Here is a 21731-nt window from a genome sequence, read left to right on the forward strand (position 1 = left end):
AGACAAAAGCACAAGGAGGAGCTTGAGAGTGAGAGCTGTTTGCTTGGTGGGGAACACCCACACTACAGCCAGGTCTGTGCTTTTTAGAAGGATCTCTAGGTCAGGTGACTGACGTTTCCAATAATTCCCTATTTATTTTTACTACAGTATAATTGAAATATCCAGGCAGGTGAATTAGTGTTTGAAAGTTAACACCCAGAGGCCACTGGCTTGTTGTGTGGAGGAGACCCGAAACATGAAGATCTAGATTAGGGACATTTTACTGAACAGTGTGTAATTTAAAATAAAAATCTCATTGTCAGTCAGAAGTAAACTGAGACTGACCCCCATTTTCCTCAACACATTCTTAGACTGAACAGAAAATGATCAGCATGTGATGAAGATTATATGCAGTTGGTATTCAGCTGCACTTGGTATAGTAATAGTTTCTTTGCACTCGAGCCACTGTGTGATGGAAGCTATAGAAGCACTCTATTCACATTATTCTCTGGCAAGGTCTTGCATTATACATTGCCATCTAGTAATTTCTCCAAATGTGCCAAATCCACGTATCGTCTTAAATTGTCTGTATATTTCAGCTGTCCGTATAAGCTGCTGTTTTTGCCCGATTGTTCTCCTCTTTGCTAACTTTTCTTTACAGCTTCTCATAAAGTTTATATTTAGTGAAGAGTTAACATTCTGCATTGAAAGGAATACACAGGCTGCCATATTGCTGTCATGTTTTAAAGTGACCATGTGGTGACAGAAATATGGGGGCTTCCATATTTATTTCCTTTCCAACCATGTCAGTTCCTTGGCTGTTCTACTTATTGTCTGTCTCCAAAACTTTACTACCCCATGCTTGTTTCAGGTGTGTGATTCTGGCACTAATGAAGTCAGAAAGGTCAACAGGACTGCCAAGTAACTGACATTGGCCTTCGTTCACTAAGGTTATCTCCTGTCTTTAATAATGTTTCTAGGGTTATCACCATGGTGATAAGGCATGTAGTAGTCAGGAAACCATTTACCTCAGGCAAACCCAAAGTTAAAGTGGACCCAAACCAAACATTTTTTTTAATTAAAAATATTTAGTTGCACCACTCTGACACATACAAAGATAAATGAACACTCCTTCAAACCTACGAGCATTTCAGTGCATGCTTTTCACCCTTCTCTATTCATAATTGGGGTTATACAGGTGGCAGCCATTAGCAATTCCTCCATTGCCGGACACCATTTACTCAACCAGTTTGCCGGATTTTTTTCCGGCAATTTGAAAGGAAGAGAGTGGTTACTCCAATAAATGTAAAATATTTTATGTGTCATCATGCAGCTGAAAAAAGGCTGCTATTTATTATTATTATAATTTAGAAAATAGATTTTATTTCTGAAATCTTGTATTTTTAATTTGGGTCCACTTTAACTCTTCTGTCTTTAAGTTAAGGTGAGATCTCTAAAGTTAGCTCTTCAATCCTTAAAATAACTCCAGATTTCTAAAGTTAAATACATGCTGTTAATTACGGTAACTGCATGTGAAAATAACTACAGAGGAGGTAACTTAAAGGAAACCTAAACTGAGAAGGATGTGTATTTTTCCTTTTAAAATAATACCAGTTTCCCAACTCTCCTACTGACCCTGTGTCTCCAATGCTTTTAGCCACAGCCCCTCAACAAGCATGCAGATCAGGTGCTCTGACTGAACTGGATTAGCTGCATGCTTGTTTCAGGTGGGAGATTCAGATACTACTGCAGCAAATCGTTCAGCAGGACTGACAAGTAACTCGTATTGCTTTAACCACTTGATGACCGAGCCTTTACCCCCCCCTTAAGGACCAGCGCTGTTTTCGCTGATCTGTGCTGGGTGGGCTCTACAGCCCCCAGCACAGATCAAACACCAGGCAGAGCGACCAGATCGCCCCCCTTTTTTCCCCACTAGGGGGATGATGTGCTGGGGGGGTCTGATCGCTCCTGCCTTTGTGTGGCTGGCGGGGGGGCACCTCAAAGCCCCCTCCACCGCAGGATTCCCCCTCTCCCTCTCCTCCCTCCCTTCCCCGGAGATCGGAGGCTGCACAGGAACGGATCTGTCCTGTGCAGCCTCTAACAGGCTCCTGCCTGTCATGTGACAGCGATCCCCGGCCGCTGATTGGCCGGGGATCGCTGATCTGGTACAACGCTGCTACTGTTAGCAGCGTTGTACAAATGTAAACAAGACGGATTATTTCCGCTTGTGTTTTAGATTTAGCTTGCAAGACGCGATCGGCGGCCCGCAGGCTATTCACGGAGCCCCCCGCCGTGAAATGACAGGAAGGAGCCGCTCGCGTGAGTGGCTGCTTCCTGATTAATTAGCCTGCAGCCGGCGACGCAGATCTGCGTCGCTGGTCCTGCAGCTCCCACTTTGCCACCGCGCGTTATGAGTGCGCGGTCGGCAAGTGGTTAAAGGAAACATCCATATCCCTCTCAGTTTAGGACTGAAGAGATAAGTTTTCACAGTGAGAGAGTTGTCTTATCTCTACATTAATACAGCAAGATCGATGTGTGGAGGTCAGTTTTCTCTTGCCAGCATGATCTTAGTGAATTGAGGCCATTGTTTAAAATGAACTATGTCAGCCTTCATTTCTCTCAGTAAAGGGTCAGCTTTAGGGCTAGTTCACACTGGGCCCTTTGGTAGCGTTTTGCTGATCGCCAGCGATCAGCAAAAAGCAGTTTTTTCACTGTACAGGAAAGTGATTTAGGAGTGATTGCGTTTTGTGAGTCTATAACATTGAAATGCAAAGGCTCCAAAACTGCTGCATGCACCATCGGCAAATCACTAATCACTGGCAATTGCTACAGTGTGAACACTACCATTGACTTGCATTAGCAGCAGCATTTAGCTGATCCTCAGTGAACATCAAATCGCTGAAAAATCGCTCCCAGTGTGTACTAGCCCTAAATATGCCATTTGACTGGCGGCTGTCATGCTGATCTTTGACTTCAGTCTTGTTTGAGTCACAAGCATGGGAAATGTCTCTTGTAAAATGACCCTTAGAGGAGGTGAATTAGAGGCAACTGACTTACAGCAATAGCAGTGTTCTCCCCAGGCTCTTTTAGCCGGGTGCTCCACCCGGCTAGTTTTGGTGAGCACCCAGCTGTCATCGGCTCACCTCCTCCTATGCTATAAGCATAGTTGTGTAGAGAAGCACCAGCCCTGCATTCTCTCATATTGCCCCACCCGGCTGGGAAAAAATTCTGGGGAGAACACTGAATAGTTTACCATAGCAACTAGTGGCTGTTGCTATTAGCCACCAGTTTTAGCAGCTGGTTGTTGGCAACGGCAATAAGAGATTTCTACTTCTTGTTTTGGTGGCTGAGTTGTTCATGTGACATAGCCCTAAGCACAGCAGCCAGGATTATGCTTGCATTTTAAAATGCAAGTTTATATTGGGCTCTAGGGCTTTTTTAACATGTAAAAAAAAAAACACACCCACACCCTGAGTTATTTGCTGAGGATGTGTTGGAATCCAGTGTGCTGCTTTTCCCTGCCTTCTTCCCAAGTAATCATGTTTACGTTCTCCGCATTGGGGCAAAACTGGCCAAGACCGGTGACCCTTACACCACCCCTGTGTGACAGTGGATGACAGCATTGCATGACTTCCCTGTACTTTCACCACACAGAAGGGAAGGGACACGTTGGTCTTATCTGCGGGACAGAGGGACGGTAAATTGGAGAAGACAGTAAGTATTTTTACCCCTACATATGTTCAGAATACATGTCAAGAATTCTGTTTTATTCCACGTCAAATATGTATTTACCAGTGAGATAGTATTTCATTTTTTTATGAACAAAAGTGATAGAGACAGTTATGTTGCTAGTGCTCCCCTCGGGAATTTGCAAGACACTGGACCAGGTAGTTGTTATTCTGAGCCTGCCCATAATTAAGACAATTGTTCACCGTTTCCCCAAGGGTCAGGAGTGGCTCAGGGAATATGAATATGTGTAGTTAAGCAGCTGCCTGCTAAGTCTGGATGTCTAAATGCCATTGTTTTGCAATTTTCTGTACAGTAAAATCAAGTCTTGAGCATCCATATTAAATACAGTAGTCTGTTGACCATTTACAGACATGCAGTCCTTTAAACATTGTTACTCATGCTTGATTTGAACCAGTCAACTTGTTACTGTTACTGACCTTGTTTTTTTTTAAAAAAAATTATTATGTAGGGATGAGGTGGTAAACATAGAATTTAGGAAACTTTCAGTATATAGTTATAAAAAGACATTATGGCGCATTGTTTCTATTTCAGACTATGTAAAAGGCTGAATAATGAATGTAGGGTACTATTAACCGTTTTTCATAAGCCTTAGCAGCATTTATCCTGGAAATTATCCTTTGCTTAAGGCGCCCATATATCAGATGATGTATGGGCGTATCAACCAAGCGACAAATCTCTCTCTGATCAAATCCGATCAGAGAGAGACCTGTAGCTTACCTATACACCGCAGGCCTAGATTTCATGCTGAAATCGATCCGGACTCAGCCTTGTGGAGCTGACGCTGTCCCCCTTAATGGTCAATGTGCTGCCACATACCCCCCCCCCCCCACATCCCCCCGCCCACTGCACTATATATTGCTTGCCCACCTCCGCTGCTGGCTCCGGGCTCCTCCGTACATACACGCGCCCCATGTGGTTGCCACAGTAATGTGGGGGCATGTGTGACATCACATGCGCACACGTGTATGCCGGCAACCACATGGGATGCGTTGTAGAGCCAACCTGGAAGCAGCGACGGGCAGCAGCAGGTAATGTATAGTGCACTGGGCCGGGGGGGGGGGGGGGACGGACGGACAGCATTTGGGGTTTCGCTCCGTTAGTCGCTCGTCCCGATATTGCTCGCCATTACCGCCGCGCACCCGACATCTGGCAGCATGTCCAACTGATTATTGCAATCAATTTCAGCCCAAAATTGGTGGCATAGTTGATCGGGCTTGCACTTGGCGGCACCGATTTTCATCCGATTTGATTGTAATAATGAAATTGGAGGGTCGATCAGCCGCCAAGTCGCCTGATGTACGCCCACCTGTACAACTTTTAATGTTATACTGTTGTATTGCTAATGAGGAATTTGTGTCTATTAATATTAATTACACTTTGTATCATTTTTTTCAGTAGGTTTTCAAGACAAGAATCATGGACAAACACAAAGTGAAGAGACAGCGCCTAGACCGAATCTGTGAGGGTTAGAAATTGTTCATAATTTGTTGGGTTATAACCCTGCAGATTATGTTGTACCATGTTGAGCAGTGTTGTAAAGAGTTTGTCTATGACAGATAACTGAACCTGTAAAATGGATAGGACACTGACCCCAGGTCAAGCTGGTATAATGCTGAACTGATTTTTCTGCCCTGAGGAGATCTAAGGTCCTCTTAGCTACTGTATATACTCAACTAGAAGTCTAGAAATATAGGTCTGACTCACTAAATAAAAGTATAGGGGTCGACTTCTACACGAGTCGCAGGCAACACTGAGCCTACTGAGTAATATGTGTACTATTTGTGACATTCCCATTTGCAGCAATTTACCCATGGTGTCTGAAAGTCTTTGCCACAACAATTATCAAGGAAAGGGGCAGGGGAAAGATACTGGGCTGCAGGAACGGGAGTGAATAATTGCTGCACTTGGGAACCTGGAGGAGTTACTGGATGCACTTAATGGACAGGAGGGGTTAATGGCAGTAATACTTTATGCAGTGCAGTCATTAACCCCTCCTCGGCTCCAAGTAAAGCTGTTAATTGTTTCTGGTCCTCAAGTGCAGCCATTAACTTTGCTGGGTAGACTAAAGGTGGGTACACACATCAGACTATAGTCTTTGGAAAATGAAAGATCACAGACCAATCTTACCACCATTCATGTAGTATGAGAGCCATACTCTACACAGTCTTTTCTATGGAGCTGAACTCCACATCAGAAAAAAATCTTTGCAAGATGCTGCACACAAAGATGCTGTACACATGCAACAGATCAGTATCTGCAAAAGATCTGATCCTGCAAAAATCCATTCCTGCAAATTGCAATGATAGTCTATGAGATCTGCAGATCATTATACACACATGATTTAACTGACATTTATCTGCAGATCAGATCCACCAGGATGGATTTTCAGATCTGCAGATGACTGCTTGATCTGCAGATGAATGTCAGTTAAATCATGTGTGTATGATGATCTGCAGATCTCATAGACTTTCATTGCAATTTGCAGGAATGGATTTTTGGCAGGAACAGATCTTTTGCAGATACTGATCTTTTGTGTCTGTACAGCATCTGTGTGTGCAGCATCTTGCAAAGTTTTTTTTCTGATGTGGAGTTCAGCTCCATAGAAAAGACTGTGTAGAGTATGGCTCTCATACTACATGAAGGGTGGTAAGATTGGTCTGTGATCTTTCATTTTCCAAAGACTATAGTCTGATGTGTGTATGCACCTTAACACTTGAAACAATAAAACATTCCAGCTTAAAGGAATCATCAGGCAAAGTTATAGGAAATCCGATTTACTTACCTGGGGCTTTCTCTAGCCCCTTGCAGCTGTCTGTCCCATGCTGACAGCTCCATTCGCAGCCGCCGGCTGACCGCTCCATTCGCAGCCGCCGGCCCGGGGTCCCCGCATGGTGCAGAGGATGACCTCGAGGTAGTCCTTACTGTGCCTGCGTGAAGCGCCGCTGTCAATCAAGCCCATGTTGTCCACAGTGTACTGCGCTGTGGACAACATGGACAGAACGGAGCTGTCAAATATTGGAGTCTACTTATTCGAGGATATATGGTGCAAAAACTCCTCCTCCACAGCAGCTTTTAAACTGTGTGTACATGAGCTAAAATGTACCAGCTTCCGAGTACTTTTCCCTGCTGCCCAGTTGTGTGTAAAAATTTAGCTTTGGTTATCTGGCCTGTGGTCAGATTTGCTTATCCTTTCCTGTACATGACTGTCTGCCGGAAGCAGAAGAGGTATTCATGGACAGTAGAGATGCTGAATAGGCCTGATCTATAAAACAGATATGTGAATAAATCTTTTATATAGGTATACAAAGATATTCAACCTGGTTTGCTGTGTACAATGTACGCAGATTGCTGTGGATATGTTGATATAATTCTAAAGAACAGGAAACCAAGGGGTTCTCGAATCTTCTCTGGAGGCAAAATTGGAATAGCGTTATAATTTGATAATTGATCTGGGGCAATTTGCAGCTTGTTTGATACATTTTAAAAGGAACCTGATGTGAGAGACATATGGACGCTGCCACATTCAAATCCTTTGAAACAATTGCAGTTGCCTGGCAGTCCTGCTGATCTTTCTGACCAGAAGTGTCTGAATCGCACCAGAAACAAGCATGCTTCTAATCTTGTCAGATTTTTGTCTCAGAAACCTCTGATCTGCTGCATGCTAGTTCAGGGACTATGGCTAAATGTATTAGAGGCAGAGGATCAACAGCCAGGCAATGTGCATTGTTTAAATGAAAATGAATGTCAGCGTCCATAGGTCTCTCACCTTGGGTGTCCTTTAAGTACATGTCCAGGCTCACATTTGTACCTAGATCTTTGTAGGCAAACAGCCGCAGAGCTTGTTTATATCTGCTCTATGTAAAGCTCTTTGATTGGCTGATACCAAAAAATTCACTTGTAAAATGCCTTTCTTCAGGGGTCTGCACAGCAAAATTGGAGAAAAGGCATTGGGTCATGACAATTGCACATTGCTTATATATAAGTGGCTTCTGTGTGCAGGGAAGTCTCTTTCCGTCCTATCCCTGGGGGCTGAGGAGTACCGTAGCTCGTCCACCAATAGTGTCCTGCTACAGATCATTCATCACTGCAGACTCCCCACTTGTGAAATGCAGTCTAGATCTCCGAGCTTAATCATTGAAGAGGATGATGGGTTTGAAGGTTGTCTGGTTGATTTACTAAGATTGGAGAAAATGAATTACTCAGCAAACTTGGGTTAGATTTTTAAAAATGTGTAAAACAGGTGGCAGAAGTTTGCAGCCCCCCCACCTCACCTGCCTTGGTCAGATAGGAATACAAAAAGGCTTGCTGACAGGTTAGTGAATTAAAGATTGCAGTATTGCAGTTGCATGCACAATGAGAAGCTGTTCACTTCTATTTAGTTTTCAAAATCTCTTTATTTTGCAAATAGTCACAGTTACAAGGGTTGTCATTTCCAACACAGGTGTGAAAAAGAGGAAGGATTAACAATCAAAGTCCCAACATGGACTTAATTAAACATATTGAGTCAAATGTTGCATTCAATAGGAAAGTATATAAGCAAATAAAGGTCAACGTTTATCATCTCTTCAGTAGGACCTTTGTCCTATTTGTAGAGTGACATAAAGTGCCCCATATCATCCGCAAGGCCTTAAGGTGCGTACACACCTAAGAACTGATATCGCTTCTGGGGGATCGGGACTGGACCCCCTTGACAGACATAACTGGGCCGGCTGGTACAGTGCATTCTGTTGCTATGTGTGTGTGGGGGGGGAGGGGGAGGGCACGTTGACATGACGTCAACGGGCGGGGGAAGTTTGCCCCCCCTTGTATTGATTTATGTTAAGGACTGACTCGAATAGCATTGATCTATGTTACTGCCATTGTTAAAGTAAAGATATCTGTTTAGGATCCAGAATAGCCTGTCGTTTTTGTCACAGGTGCTGCAGTCACAGATAAACTCATTTTCGGAGTCACCCTCTCCATGTTTTAGTATGGTTCAGAAGTTTGACACCAACAGCGCAGCTTTAAAAAATCCATTGCAGGTTTCCTGAAACAGTTACATGTTCTGTAGCCTTCTCCAGCCTTTATAAATAACATGGAGCCATTGTCTGAAAAGTGAACATAACTGCAATGCATGTCAAATACCATATATGTGAGTTTCTGGCTTCAATGTAGATCCTCTGAATATGCTCTCCTATGTTACTAATCTTGATTCCATTTTAAGAAGAATAATGGTCAATATAATATTGAAATGAAACTGTATGGAGTAAAAGTTTATCAAACAGCATTACATTACAGCCTATGACATAGCTTTTATGGTAATGACTGTGTCTGAACTGTACTTCCAAAGCCCCTTAAAGTTTGTATGCAAATTGTGAGTGTTCTTTGGATTGCAATTTGCGTGCCTGTTCACCTCAGGGGTAGTATATATAGCAGGGAGCCTGGAGTCCTACAGGGAAGAGAGGTCTATCAAGCCTCTCGTAGACAATCCACAGCATTCACAAAGTTTCCCATAGAGAACTCGACCCTCCACGGATATATATCCAACTGTTTTTATTGCATTAACTAGCGGTAGTACAGCATAACAACCAGCACAATGTTTCGGGCCAGTCGCCCTTTGACAAGTGCATTGCCTCTGTATTGTAATACAGTGCAAGCACACCCACATCTCTTAGCTGTCTTGTGCCCCAACTGTGCACCAGCTTTGTAGGATCTTCTGTATTGTGTCACCAGCTTTGCAGTGCTTAAAGAGAACCCAAGGTGAGTTCTAAGTCTATTAGGATTCTTAGAACCCACCTCGGGTTCTCTTTAATGGTTAAGAGTCTGTGACAACCTGTAAGTGCTGACAGATTGGAGGGCTGGATTGTGACAGCTGGATGGCCATTAAAAAATTGGCTGGCATGTACCCAGCAAACGTCTGCAAAGAACACTAGCGCAGCTTAACGCTTCTGTTGACTAGATTTTATGATGTGCCTACGCTGACTAAATAACTTCTCGATGAATATTGTAAAAATAAGCAATTTTGGTAAGGGCTATTTTCCACTGACTGTGTCTTGCTAAATGCCAGGTACACTTCCAACTAGTGGAAACTGCAAGGGGATGTTTCCATTAGTGAGCTGTGTTTGCAATGTGATTTTCCTCAATTGCAATCGTCAGGCCTGCTGCATTTCTCGTGCGATTGGCCTATAAAAAATACAACGTATAGGATCACAGGGAAATCGCATATCAGTTGCACCACTGTGAAATTTTTGGGCAATTTAAATTATTTTCCTGACTTACTCCATTTGTTGCCCGTCAGGTCAATTTGAGAAACGCTATTGAAACGCTGCGCAATTAGTGGAAAACGGCCCAAATTATATACAATAAAGTTCATCTTTAAGATATTGTTTGAATTCATGAAATGTCTAGATAATCCTCATTTTTAATGTAGTATTTTGTACCTTTTTTTTAGGTATCCGACCACCAATCCTTAATGGCCCCATGCCAGTCCGTCCTTTGGTGGCTCTTTTGGATGGAAGGGATTGCACAGTTGAAATGCCCATCTTAAAGGATGTTGCTACAGTGGCATTCTGCGATGCTCAGTCTACACAGGAAATTCATGAAAAAGTAATGAATTATTATGTACTGTGAATGTTATATATGTTTTGTAATGACCCTACTCTATTCTAAAGACTGTGCCGGGAGGGGAAGCTAATTTTAGTGTTGCGAATGGCAAGCAAGGCATGTGAAGGAAAACTTTCAAAAATGTGGAGAATATACAAACTCCAGGCAGATAGTTTCCTTTCTGTGATTTAAACCTGGGTCTCTAGTGCCTGAGGTACATACTGTACTTTTTCTGGGGCAGTGATTAGAATTGCAATGGTTTTGTCTAGGAAAGCACAAGCTACAATATTTTTTTGTTTTCAAATCTGAAATGGTTTACCCTTTTAATGTGTTTTGTCTTATGGCAATCTTTTTCTTTTCCCCATGTGCTATTTACTATAGGTATTAAGCGAAGCTGTAGGAGCCCTTATGTACCACACTATTTCCCTATCGCGAGAAGACTTGGAGAAATTCAAGGCCCTTCGCATTATTATAAGGATTGGCAGCGGATATGATAATGTTGATATAAAATCTGCTGCTGAGTTAGGTAAGGTGCTTATGTTGGTACATTATACTGTATTTTTATTGATTGCTTGAGAATTTTTGTACTCATTGGAGTCATTTTTTTACCTTACATAAGGTATTGCAGTGTGTAATGTTCCATCATCGTCTGTGGAAGAGACGGCAGATTCCACTCTTTGCCACATCCTGAACCTGTATCGGCGAGTCACATGGCTTCACCAAGCAATGAGGGAGGGGAACCGAGCATCCAGTGTGGAGCAGATAAGAGAGGTCGCTGGAGGGGCTGCAAGAATCCGGGGAGAGACTTTAGGCATTATTGGACTAGGTAAGACTCCAAATACAAAGCTGGGACTTGAAATTGACTAAAACATTTTGGCATTGGAAATTGATGCTGGTTATGAATGAATTTTCGTAACTCACTGGAAGCCCACATTGAGGATCTTGTAACCAGGGCAACAGTACTTGGTGTTCAGACAGCCCAGAGGCTCTTGTACTTTTGCACACCAGTTCAGTGAAATGGTTTTATTTGTGTATTCACATTAAAACAAGTTAATCGAGCTGAAATATGTTTGTGATGAACCTTGCAATGTGTAGAGCTGAACTGAGGAGATTTCTTTGTTTATACTGGGAGCTGTGTAAATAATCAGTATAAGGCTCTGTTCGCATCAATTCATAGTCAAAACGGCCTGTTTAGAGCAGAGCGGACAGTTCAATGTCTGCTCCAAGAAAATTTTTGGGTCCGATGCGCATACGAAGCAGATCTATAGGAAAGGCATCCTCTATCTGGAAAAATGCAGCCGGTTGGGACTTTGCGTTGTGGTCCTATCGTTTTCTGATTGACAGTGTGAACAGATCCTGTTAATAACATAAGATCTATTCACCATCCATTATCACATTCTATTGCGATCTGGCTAAACAGGCTTGTTTTGCCTTTTAGTATTAACAGAGCCTAAATGGAAAAAGAACTAAAGGCATATACAGAGGCCATACAATAGATGAAGAAGATTCACTCTTTTCCCCTCTTCATTTTTAGGTCGAGTGGGGCAAGCAGTTGCTTTGCGTGCCAAAGCTTTTGGATTCACGGTTATATTTTATGATCCTTATCTTTCGGACGGGGTTGAACGATCTTTAGGCCTTCAGAGGATGGCTACTCTTCAAGAGCTGCTAATGCACAGCGACTGCATCACTCTACACTGCAGTCTGAACGAGCATAACCACCACCTTATCAATGATTTCACCATAAAGCAGGTGGGTAGGCATTGTTCTTGATAAAGGCTGTTTTCCAGTTTTGATGAAATGTGAATGAAATATTTGCTGCTTGGAAAGTTTGATATCAGAACAGGGGCATAACAATAGCCCTTGCAAGGGATGCAGGTGCAGGGGGGCCTGCCCAGGGCCGTTTTAAGGAGGGGGCGCAGGAAGGGGGGGCAGTGAGCACACAGCGGCCCTCATTCACCTCACCTCACACAATACCCCCCATTTACCTCACCCCGTGCTCCATTTCAGCGCCTCCAGTTTCTTCCTCCAGAAATGTTGGCTGCGGGTGGGGAACTCGCCTCTTCCGCGTTCCAGGCAGTGATGGAGCTCTGCATGCCTCCTACATTTTGTCTCCAACGCCGCTGACTCCACTCCCTGTCAGTGGCGTTGAAGACATGCAAGATGACGGCATGCAGAAATCAGTCGCTGCCTGGAACCAGGAAGAGGTGAGTTCCCTGCCTGCTGCAGTTCCCTGCCCACTGCCGCCTTTGCTTATCCCATCCCAATTAATACAACCTGTGGGATGTTTACCGAACTTAAGTCAACTTTTGTTTAGAATTTAGGCTTTGAGGGTCTGGTGGTAAATTGCAGGGGCAGAATCCTCACCCATACCCACCTCTCCTTGTGCATATTGGATCATATCAACCCATTTCCAGAGATGGATCAAAATGCACACGCCACAGTTCTGGGGGCAGAGAAACATAACAAGTATCATGCATATCTACAGATAAGCCAACATTTTTGTACCAGAAATATGGGATCAAAGTTGGAGGTCACCTTGTATAAGTGGCAATTTGGGATTATGTATACATCGCCAACAGCCCAGCTACCTACGCAGAATGCACAATTGGGTAAGAGGATAGGTGCTCTTTAGGCAGGTCAAGCATTTTTACCCAGTTTTTGGAGGGAAAAGTCGGGGTGGTAAGCAGGAGGATTGGCTTGTTCCTAAATATTTACAGTAATCAGATTTCACTTTAATATAGACAGCAGTGTTCTCCGCAGATTTTTTTTCCAGCAGGGTGGCTTGAAAAAGTAGCCGGGGGGGGAGGGGGGCGGGGTTGATGGGGGAATGCAGGGGCGGTGCTTCTCTGTGCAACTCTGCTTACAGCATAGGAAGAGGATGGGGAGGTGAGCCGATGACAGCCGGGTACAGCACCTGGCTAAAAGTACCTGAGGAGAACACTGGACAGTTTATTCAATTACAGTAGGTGCTCTGAAGTCTGGTTGCCATTTTACTGCACTTTACATAATAATCCGATAATAATCCAAACATTTGTATAGCGCTTTTCTCCTGTCGGACTCAAAGCGCTCAAGAGCTGCAGCCACTGGGACGCGCTCAAGAGGCCACCCTGCAGTGTTAGGGAGTCTTGCCTTGAACTCCTTACTGAATAGGTACTTGACCTAGCCAGGATTCGAAGCCTGGTCTCCTATGTCAAAGGCAGAGCCCTTGACCAGTACTCTATCCAGCCACCATTACTAAGTGATCCTGATACTCTTCACTGTCATTTTTCCATTGACTGTTTGAAATACAGCAAATTGCATTATCCTACATTTTCAGATTTTTTCTGAATGATGAAAACTGTAGTTTATTTTTCTTTGGATGAGACCATAGTAATAATTGCGATCTAACTGTAAACAAATGTTAATTTATGAGCATTAAAACCAGTCTCCAGAAACAGCCCTAAAATACCACCAGTTTAGTAAATAGTGTTCCACCGTTATGTATTTATATGAAATAAGGCTCGACCGCTAAATATCTTGTATTGGAATGTTAGTAACAGAACCAGAAATCACTGGATGAGAGCTAATTTCAGGCTTTGCGACTGAACTGCTGTTTGGATTAAATCATCCTAAAGTTCAGACTGCAACAGGGAAGGCGCACAGATGAATCTGAATAGATTGCAGCCTGAATAAGTACTAATATCTTAAGCATGGCAACTGGGCAGGCTTTGGGCTCTTGACCAGGTACTGCAGGTTTATGTTCACACTACACATGATAGCAGGCCATTTTCCCCAGTAGACAAACTGGCATGTCAGGGGGTTCACAAGTAGCCACTATAGAGAAATGGTTATTAATAATATCTTGCCACTGTTTCCATGTCTTTATCTTCTAACACTTTTGTCTAGATGAGGCAGGGTTGTTTCTTGGTGAACACTGCTCGTGGAGGGCTTGTTGATGAAAAGGCGCTAGCTCAGGCTTTAAAAGATGGCCGAATCCGTGGTGCTGCATTGGATGTCCATGAATCGGAACCGTTCAGGTATGTGTTTTAATTTTTCTTAGTATGTTTAAAGACCTACCATGTGATGAATTCTAGTTAGAATTGGTACTTAAATGTTCACTTTTAGCTTTTCTCAGGGACCTTTGAAGGATGCCCCTAATTTGATCTGTACCCCTCATACTGCCTGGTATAGTGAGCATGCTTCTATCGAAGCAAGAGAAGAGGCAGCTAAAGAAGTTCGTAGAGCAATTGCAGGTATGTACAAATATAAACCATTTTCACTGATTTATTTACAAGGTTACTTTAATAACTTTTTTGATTTACTGTATATAGTTTTATTTTAATCATCTGTTGTGATCTTCATACTGAATATTGTGCATGGATTTTTTTCCCCATAGGTCCAATTCCAGATTGTTTGAGAAATTGCGTAAATAAGGAATATTTGCTTGCAGCTGCGCAGTGGCCAGGGATGGAGCCTGTTCATCCAGAGCTCAATGGTGCAGCAGGATATAGGTAAGTGTAATTCAGTGAGTCCTCCTGAGAGTGTAGATGTAAAGGTGACACAATGCTGTGTTCCTAGATTGCTTTGCAGTATTAAGTATGAGCAGATTGACTAAGGGTCAGATCTCTCTCAGATGATTGAATCGATTTACGATTGATTTCAGCATGAATTCTCTCTGGTATTGGCCGTTTGACGTCGTCTCACCTCTGCCCCCCCCCCCCCCCCCATGTTAATGTACCCACTGGTACCTGTGCATTCCAATATCACCTGGTCCAGCTTCCAGGTCTCGTCTACTGCTTGCGCATGAGCGCCCCTCGTGGTTGCTGTGTATAGCATGTGGCCCATATGTGATGACACATGGCCACGTGTTATATACGGCAACCACATGGGGTGCTCGGGGAAGCAGTAGATAAGACGCCCGGAGAAGCTGGACAGTCTCGACAGCTGGACCAGGTGATATTTCAATGCACCGGGTGGCACATTATCATTTGGGGGGACAGCAGCTGGGATTTCTGTCACGTACGTTTGGTCGTCGCAATATTGCACGCTGTTATGCATGAGTTCCTGCACCTCTACACTTCAATAAATGTTTTAATTCTGGTTATTGTAAACAGCTTGGGTAATGCCAGCCACACTCTGGCAGATTGACCTGGTAGATTTCTATTTCTATTAGGGCTGGTGCACACCAAGAGCGTTTTTTAAAATGCTTTCTGTAGGAAAAACGCTTGGCTAATGTTAGTCAATGGGCTTGTGCACACCAAGAGAGGTTTTCCAAGGGGTTTTGTTACAGTAGCTGTTCAGATACAGCTTTACTGTAACAAAATATAAAAAAGGCTACATAAAAACGCTGAAAAATGCTAGGCGTGTTTAGAATATCTCTCTAAACATGCCTAGAATCGCTCGAAAAAACATCTTCAAAAACCGCTAGCATTTGCGGCTTTGCTATCGTTTTTTGGTGTGCACCAGCCCTTAGATCAGCTGAATGTACTGACAGTGTAGGTGGCATACTGAAGGATTAGCATAATGAAGCTTCACATCTGGTTGTGGTTCGTAGTTCTATAGTTACCCAGGTTAAAAAAAGACGTGTCCATCAAGTTCAACATTTTGAACGTCACTTCACCTCAGTCCAGCAGAAACTCTTCTGGGATTGTAAAACCTCCTTTAAAGGCAAATCATGTCTTCTTGTCTCGTTTTAGATTTCCCTTGGATACCTTTATACAGTGGGTTGCAAAAGTATTCGGCCCCCTTGAAGTTTTCCACATTTTGTCACATTACTGCCACAAACATGCATCAATTTTATTGGAATTCCACGTGAAAGACCAATACAAAGTGGTGTACACGTGAGAAGTGGATCGAAAATCATACATCATTCCAAACATTTTTTACAAATTAATAACTGCAAAGTGGGGTGTGCATAATTATTCGGCCCCCTGAGTCAATACTTTGTAGAACCACCTTTTGCTGCAATTACAGCTGCCAGTCTTTTAGGGTATGTCTCTACCAGCTTTGCACATCTAGAGACTGAAATCCTTGCCCATTCTTTTTTGCAAAACAGCTCCAGCTTGGTCAGATTAGATGGACAGCGTTTGTGAACAGCAGTTTTCAGATCTTGCCACAGATTCTCGATTGGATTTAGATCTGGACTTTGACTGGGCCATTCTAACACATAGATATGTTTTGTTTTAAACCATTCCATTGTTGCCCTGGCTTTATGTTTAGGGTCATTGTCCTGCTGGAAGGTGAACCTCCGCCCCAGTCTCAAGTCTTTTGCAGACTCCAAGAGGTTTTCTTCCAAGTTTGCCCTGTATTTGGCTCCATCCATCTTCCCATCAACTCTGACCAGCTTCCCTGTCCCTGCTGAAGAGAAGCACCCCCAGAGCATGATGCTGCCACCACTATATTTGACAGTGGAGATGGTGCATTCTGAGTGATGTGTAGTGTTAGTTTTCCGCCACACATAGTGTTTTGCATTTTGGCCAAAAAGTTCCATTTTGGTCTCATCTGACCAGAGCACCTTCTTCCACATGTTTGCTGTGTCCCCCACATGGCTTGTGGCAAACTGCAAACGGGACTTCCTATGCTTTTCTGTTAACAATGGCTTTCTTCTTGCCACTCTTCCATAAAGGCCAACTTTGTGCAGTGCATGACTAATAGTTGTCCTATGGACAGAGTCTCCCACCTGAGCTGTAGATCTATGCAGCTCGTCCAGAGTCACCATGGGCCTCTTGACTGCATTTCTGATCAGCGCTCTCCTTGTTCGGCCTGTGAGTTTAGGTGGATGGCCTTGTCTTGGTAGGTGTACAGTTGTGACATACTCCTTCCATTTCTGAATGATCGCTTGAACAGTGCTCCGTGGGATGTTCAAGGCTTTGGAAATCTTTTTGTAGCCTAAGCCTTCTTTAAATGTCTCAATAACTTGATCCCTGACCTGTCTTGTGTGTTCTTTGAACTTCACGGTGTTGTTGCTCCCAATATTCTCTTAGACAACCTTTGAGGCCCTCACAGAGCAGTTGTATTTGTACTGACATTAGATTACACACAGTTGCACTCTATTTAGTCATTAGCACTCATCAGGCAATGTCTATAGGCAACTGACTGCACTCAGATCAAAGGCGGCCGAATATTTATGCACACACCACTTTGCAGTTATTTATTTGTAAAAAAATGTTTGGAATCATGTATGATTTTCGTTCCACTTCTCATGTGTACACCACTTTGTGTTGGTCTTTCATGTGGAATTCCAATAAAATTGATGCATGTTTGTGGCAGTAATATGACAAAATGTGAAAACCGGCAAGGGGGCCGAATACTTTTGCAACCCACTGTACATATTAGGTCACCTCCAAGTCCTCTGTTTTCCAATAAATAGGCACAGTTAGTCTAACCTTTCTTGGTTAGACCTTCCATCCCTTTGATTTATTTTAGTTGCCTGTCTGTATACCGTATATACTCGAGTATAAGCCGACTCGAGTATAGGCCGACCCCCCAACTTTTACCAAAAAATCCTGGAAAAAATGATTGATCCGAGTATAGGCCGAGGGTAGGAAATGCAGCAGCATTAATAATAAAAATAATTCCTCCTCCTCATCTGTCTAATCACAAATTGTAATTTGAACTCTCCTGTGTCACCTGTCAAGGTAAATAAGCTCATTTGAAAGCACAGGATGTTAATATGTCTGCTTCCATGAAAGCAGGAAGTAGACGCACTGCAGATGTATTGCAGGATTTTGTATCAGCTGTAACAAAGAATTGTTTTTCTTTACTATCTTAAGGTGCGTATCTTATAGAGCAGAGAGAAAGTACTGAGTTCTGCGTTAAAAGCTATCACTAATGGCAGCGTGCCCCCCTGCACTCCCCCACCGCAATGTGTAAAAAAAAGGGAAAAAAAGCTGAGCAGCACTAATGATCACATAACTCCCCCCTCCCCTCCTGCTCGTGGCTATGTGTACTGTAATCTGTGCCCCCTTCCCGTTTGCCGCAATGTGTACAGTAACCCACATGCCCCTCTCCCCCGCTATGTTTAACTTGAGTGCCCACCTCCCCGAGTGCACCTTCCTTCCGCAGAGTGTAAAAAAAAAAAAGCTGAGCAGCGCTAATGGTTGATTAACTTCCCCCTCCCGCTCGCCGCAATGTATACAGTAACCCGCGTGTCCTCCCCGCTATGTGTAAAGTGCTGTAATCCATGTGACAGTCTCTCCCCGGCAGACTGGAGTGTGTTGCCAACCTTGGAATTGTCCTCCGTGTCCCCCGAGTGTCACCATATGCAGCGCAGCTTTGAGTAACTCACAGTGATCCGCGCTGTGTTCGGATGCCTCTTCCTGCCTGTCGCAGGCTCGTTGCTATGACGCCGCACGTGGTGCACGTGATTGAGTCATAGCAACGAGCCTGCGACAGGCAGGAAGAGGCATCCGAACACAGCGCGGATCACTGTGAGTTACTCAAAGCTGCGCTGCATATGGTGACACTCGGGGGACACGGAGGACAATTCCAAGGTTGGCAACACACTCCAGTCTGCCGGGGAGAGACTGTCACATGGATTACAGCACTTTACACATAGCGGGGAGGAGGACACGCGGGTTACTGTATACATTGCGGCGAGCGGGAGGGGGAAGTTAATCAACCATTAGCGCTGCTCAGCTTTTTTTTTTTTACACTCTGCGGAAGGAAGGTGCACTCGGGGAGGTGGGCACTCGAGTATAAGCCGAGACCCCCACTTTTGGGCCACTTTTTTGGCCTCAAAAACTCGGCTTATACTCGAGGATATACGGTACTTGTTCTGAAATGTCAGTCCTTCCTATTGTGCAGTGCTTTATCCTGTACTCTCGATATGGCCTCACAAGTGATTTATACACGGGGAGTAATATGCTGTTATTATTGATTTATATAGTGTCATTATCTTCCATGGCACTGCACAGAGTAAAAATAATAGGTCATTATACAGACCGTGATGTACATAAAATTAGACATTGGTACAAAATATAGAAATGGTAGACAATATACCAGGGCTGTGGAGTCGAAGTCGGGGCAATTTTGGGTACCTGGAGTCGGGAAAAAATGCTCCGACTCCTACTGAATTTAAACTGTAATTAAAATAGAAAATATGATAAAATGTTCTATTTTTCAGATAATAGTCATCATAAATAATTTATACATACAGTAATAGCTGTGCTTAGTCCAAAAAATGAAATAAACCAATCAAAATTAGTTACTTGTGCTGCTTCAATAAAGCAGTCCCCGTATTTTTAAAGTCAGATATACACATCTGATGGTGACTGTATATATGATGTGTACACAGGAATCTCTTATATATACTAAATAACATCTATGCTGTGAGTATAAAGCCTGATGTGTAGCCGTGTCACTAATAGAGATGGTCAATGAGATGGACATAATTCTGCGTTGATGCTGATTTATGCAAATGTACTCTTTGCTCATGAAATCAAATCATTTGATATGTTAAAATTTGGTTTGGAGACTACGAATTAAATGGTACCTGAGAAGGATGAAAAGAAAAGTTTTATACATATCTGGGGCTTCTTCCAGCCTCCTTCAGGCTAATCAGTCCCTCGCTGTCCACCTCCACCACCTGGATCTTCTGCTATGAGTCCTGGTAATACAGCCAGTCAGCGCAGTCCGGCCGCATGCCGCTTCCACAGCCAGGAGCGTTCTGCACCTGCGCAATAGTACTGCGCAGGTGTAGTACGCTCCCGGCGGCAGAGTGTGTGCATGCGCACTACGCCAGACTGGCTCAAGTACCTGGACTCCTAGCAGAAGATCCAGGTGGCGGAGGAGGACAGCGAGGGACTGATTGGCCTGAAAGGGGCTGGAGGAAGCCCCAGGTATGTATATAACTTTAATTTCATCTGTCTCAGGTTTACTTAGTTACACAGTAGGTACTATACTCTACATATGCACTCTCCACAGAGCTGCAGGGTATCCACTGAGTATGTTGTGCACATTGAACACAGAGGTGTTGTCTATCACCCATAAACCTGGTTCAGATTGTGCATGAAGAATGTGTAATAGAGGAAGAATCTCCTCATTCCCCTGCAGAGTACCTGCCCATCACTCTTACATGTACCCACAGTTACATTGCCTAGGTCCTGATCCATGTTCAGATTGTGCATGAAGAATGTGTAATAGAGGAAGAATCTCCTCATTCCCCTGCAGAGTACCTGCCCATCACTCTTACATGTACCCACAGTTACATTGCCTAGGGCCTGATAGATGTTCTTTGTTTCGGTCTATACCTTTTACAAGTACTCTTACCAAGGACTAGTTTTAGCCTATGACTAAAGGGAATAAATATGGCAGTCTCCATATCCCTCTCAGTTCAGTTGTCTTTTAAAATTCCTAAGCGTTGGCAGTTAAGAGACGAATTTCATGTTACATACTTTCAATCAGCAAGATTGTAATATGCAAATTAGAGGAGTTGGTGGAATCCTAAACTGAGGAGTCGGAGTCGGTGGATTTTTGTACCGACTCCACAGCCCTGCAATATACTGTATAGTGACAATTGCGTAGTTATTACCAAAAATGTACAAGAACCTACCAGACACATAAGGGAGAGAGCACTGCCCTTGAAAGCTTACAATCTAAAGGAGTAGGGAGGAAACAAGCAGTGAGGCAAAACAAGGTTGATGCATTAGGTGGCACCTCCTGATTTTATTATCTTTTTCATGCATCCCAGCATTATTATTTACTTTAGCTGCTGCTGCTTGGCATTGATTACGGTTGCTCATTTTATCATTCACTAGTATTCCCACATCTTTTTCTAAGTCTGATGTTCCCAGCCATATGCCATTTAGTTTATATGGTGTTTTGCCATTGGCTCGTCCAAGACGCTTGACCTTACATTTATCAATAATACATTTCAACTGCCTTCATTTTGTATCATCTTTAAACATGGCGATGTTGCTATGTATTCCACTCACTAGGTCTTTAAAAAATAACTTGAAGAGAACTGGACCTAACTGGACCTGAGCCTCGTGGGAATCCCACTGCTAACGGACTTTGAACATCCAGTCAAGTGCTGATAAAAAAAAAAAAGGATGTTAACTACACATGACAGTTTGTTTAAAGTTTTCACAGTGAAATCTTACTGCTCTTCACTGCACATTTTCCTTTAGTTGACACGTGAACTGTTGCTAGATTCTGCTGATGTGGCAGATATCAGTCTGCTTGTGTGGCCAACAAAGAAAATTACAAATTTGTCAAATCTTATTTAAAATTAAGTTACGGTATAAACTGAAATCGATATAAGCTGGACATTAATGCCAGGGACCCAGGCAAGAAGAAGAACCTGCGGGATAGGCTGTGGCAGAAGCAGCAATTGTGGAACCATGAAAGGTAGAGGTTACACTACCTATCCAGCATGCTGTACTGGCAGTACTGTTGGAGTACTCAAATTCTCGCATCAACAGCTGAGTACTCCCAGAATG

At 43.4% G+C, this 21731-nt stretch overlaps 1 protein-coding gene across 2 annotated transcripts in view; it reads left to right on the forward strand.

Moving 5' to 3' along the window:
• LOC137563920 (C-terminal-binding protein 2) overlaps positions 1–21731 on the forward strand; it is a 45500-nt gene that overhangs the window by 17875 nt on the left and 5894 nt on the right. Inside the window, exons 2-9 of one of the 2 annotated variants that reach the window (XM_068277024.1) lie at positions 5125–5194; positions 10160–10314; positions 10693–10837; positions 10931–11137; positions 11846–12060; positions 14197–14327; positions 14416–14543; positions 14687–14801. In XM_068277024.1, the coding sequence (XP_068133125.1) occupies positions 5146–5194; positions 10160–10314; positions 10693–10837; positions 10931–11137; positions 11846–12060; positions 14197–14327; positions 14416–14543; positions 14687–14801 (1145 nt within the window). In that variant the 5' untranslated portion in view covers positions 5125–5145. The remainder of the gene's footprint in view (positions 1–5124; positions 5195–10159; positions 10315–10692; positions 10838–10930; positions 11138–11845; positions 12061–14196; positions 14328–14415; positions 14544–14686; positions 14802–21731) is intronic. The other variant, XM_068277025.1, reaches the window with a different exon arrangement.

This window comes from Hyperolius riggenbachi, chromosome 3 (assembly GCF_040937935.1).
Source record: "Hyperolius riggenbachi isolate aHypRig1 chromosome 3, aHypRig1.pri, whole genome shotgun sequence".
NCBI lineage: Eukaryota > Metazoa > Chordata > Amphibia > Anura > Hyperoliidae > Hyperolius > Hyperolius riggenbachi.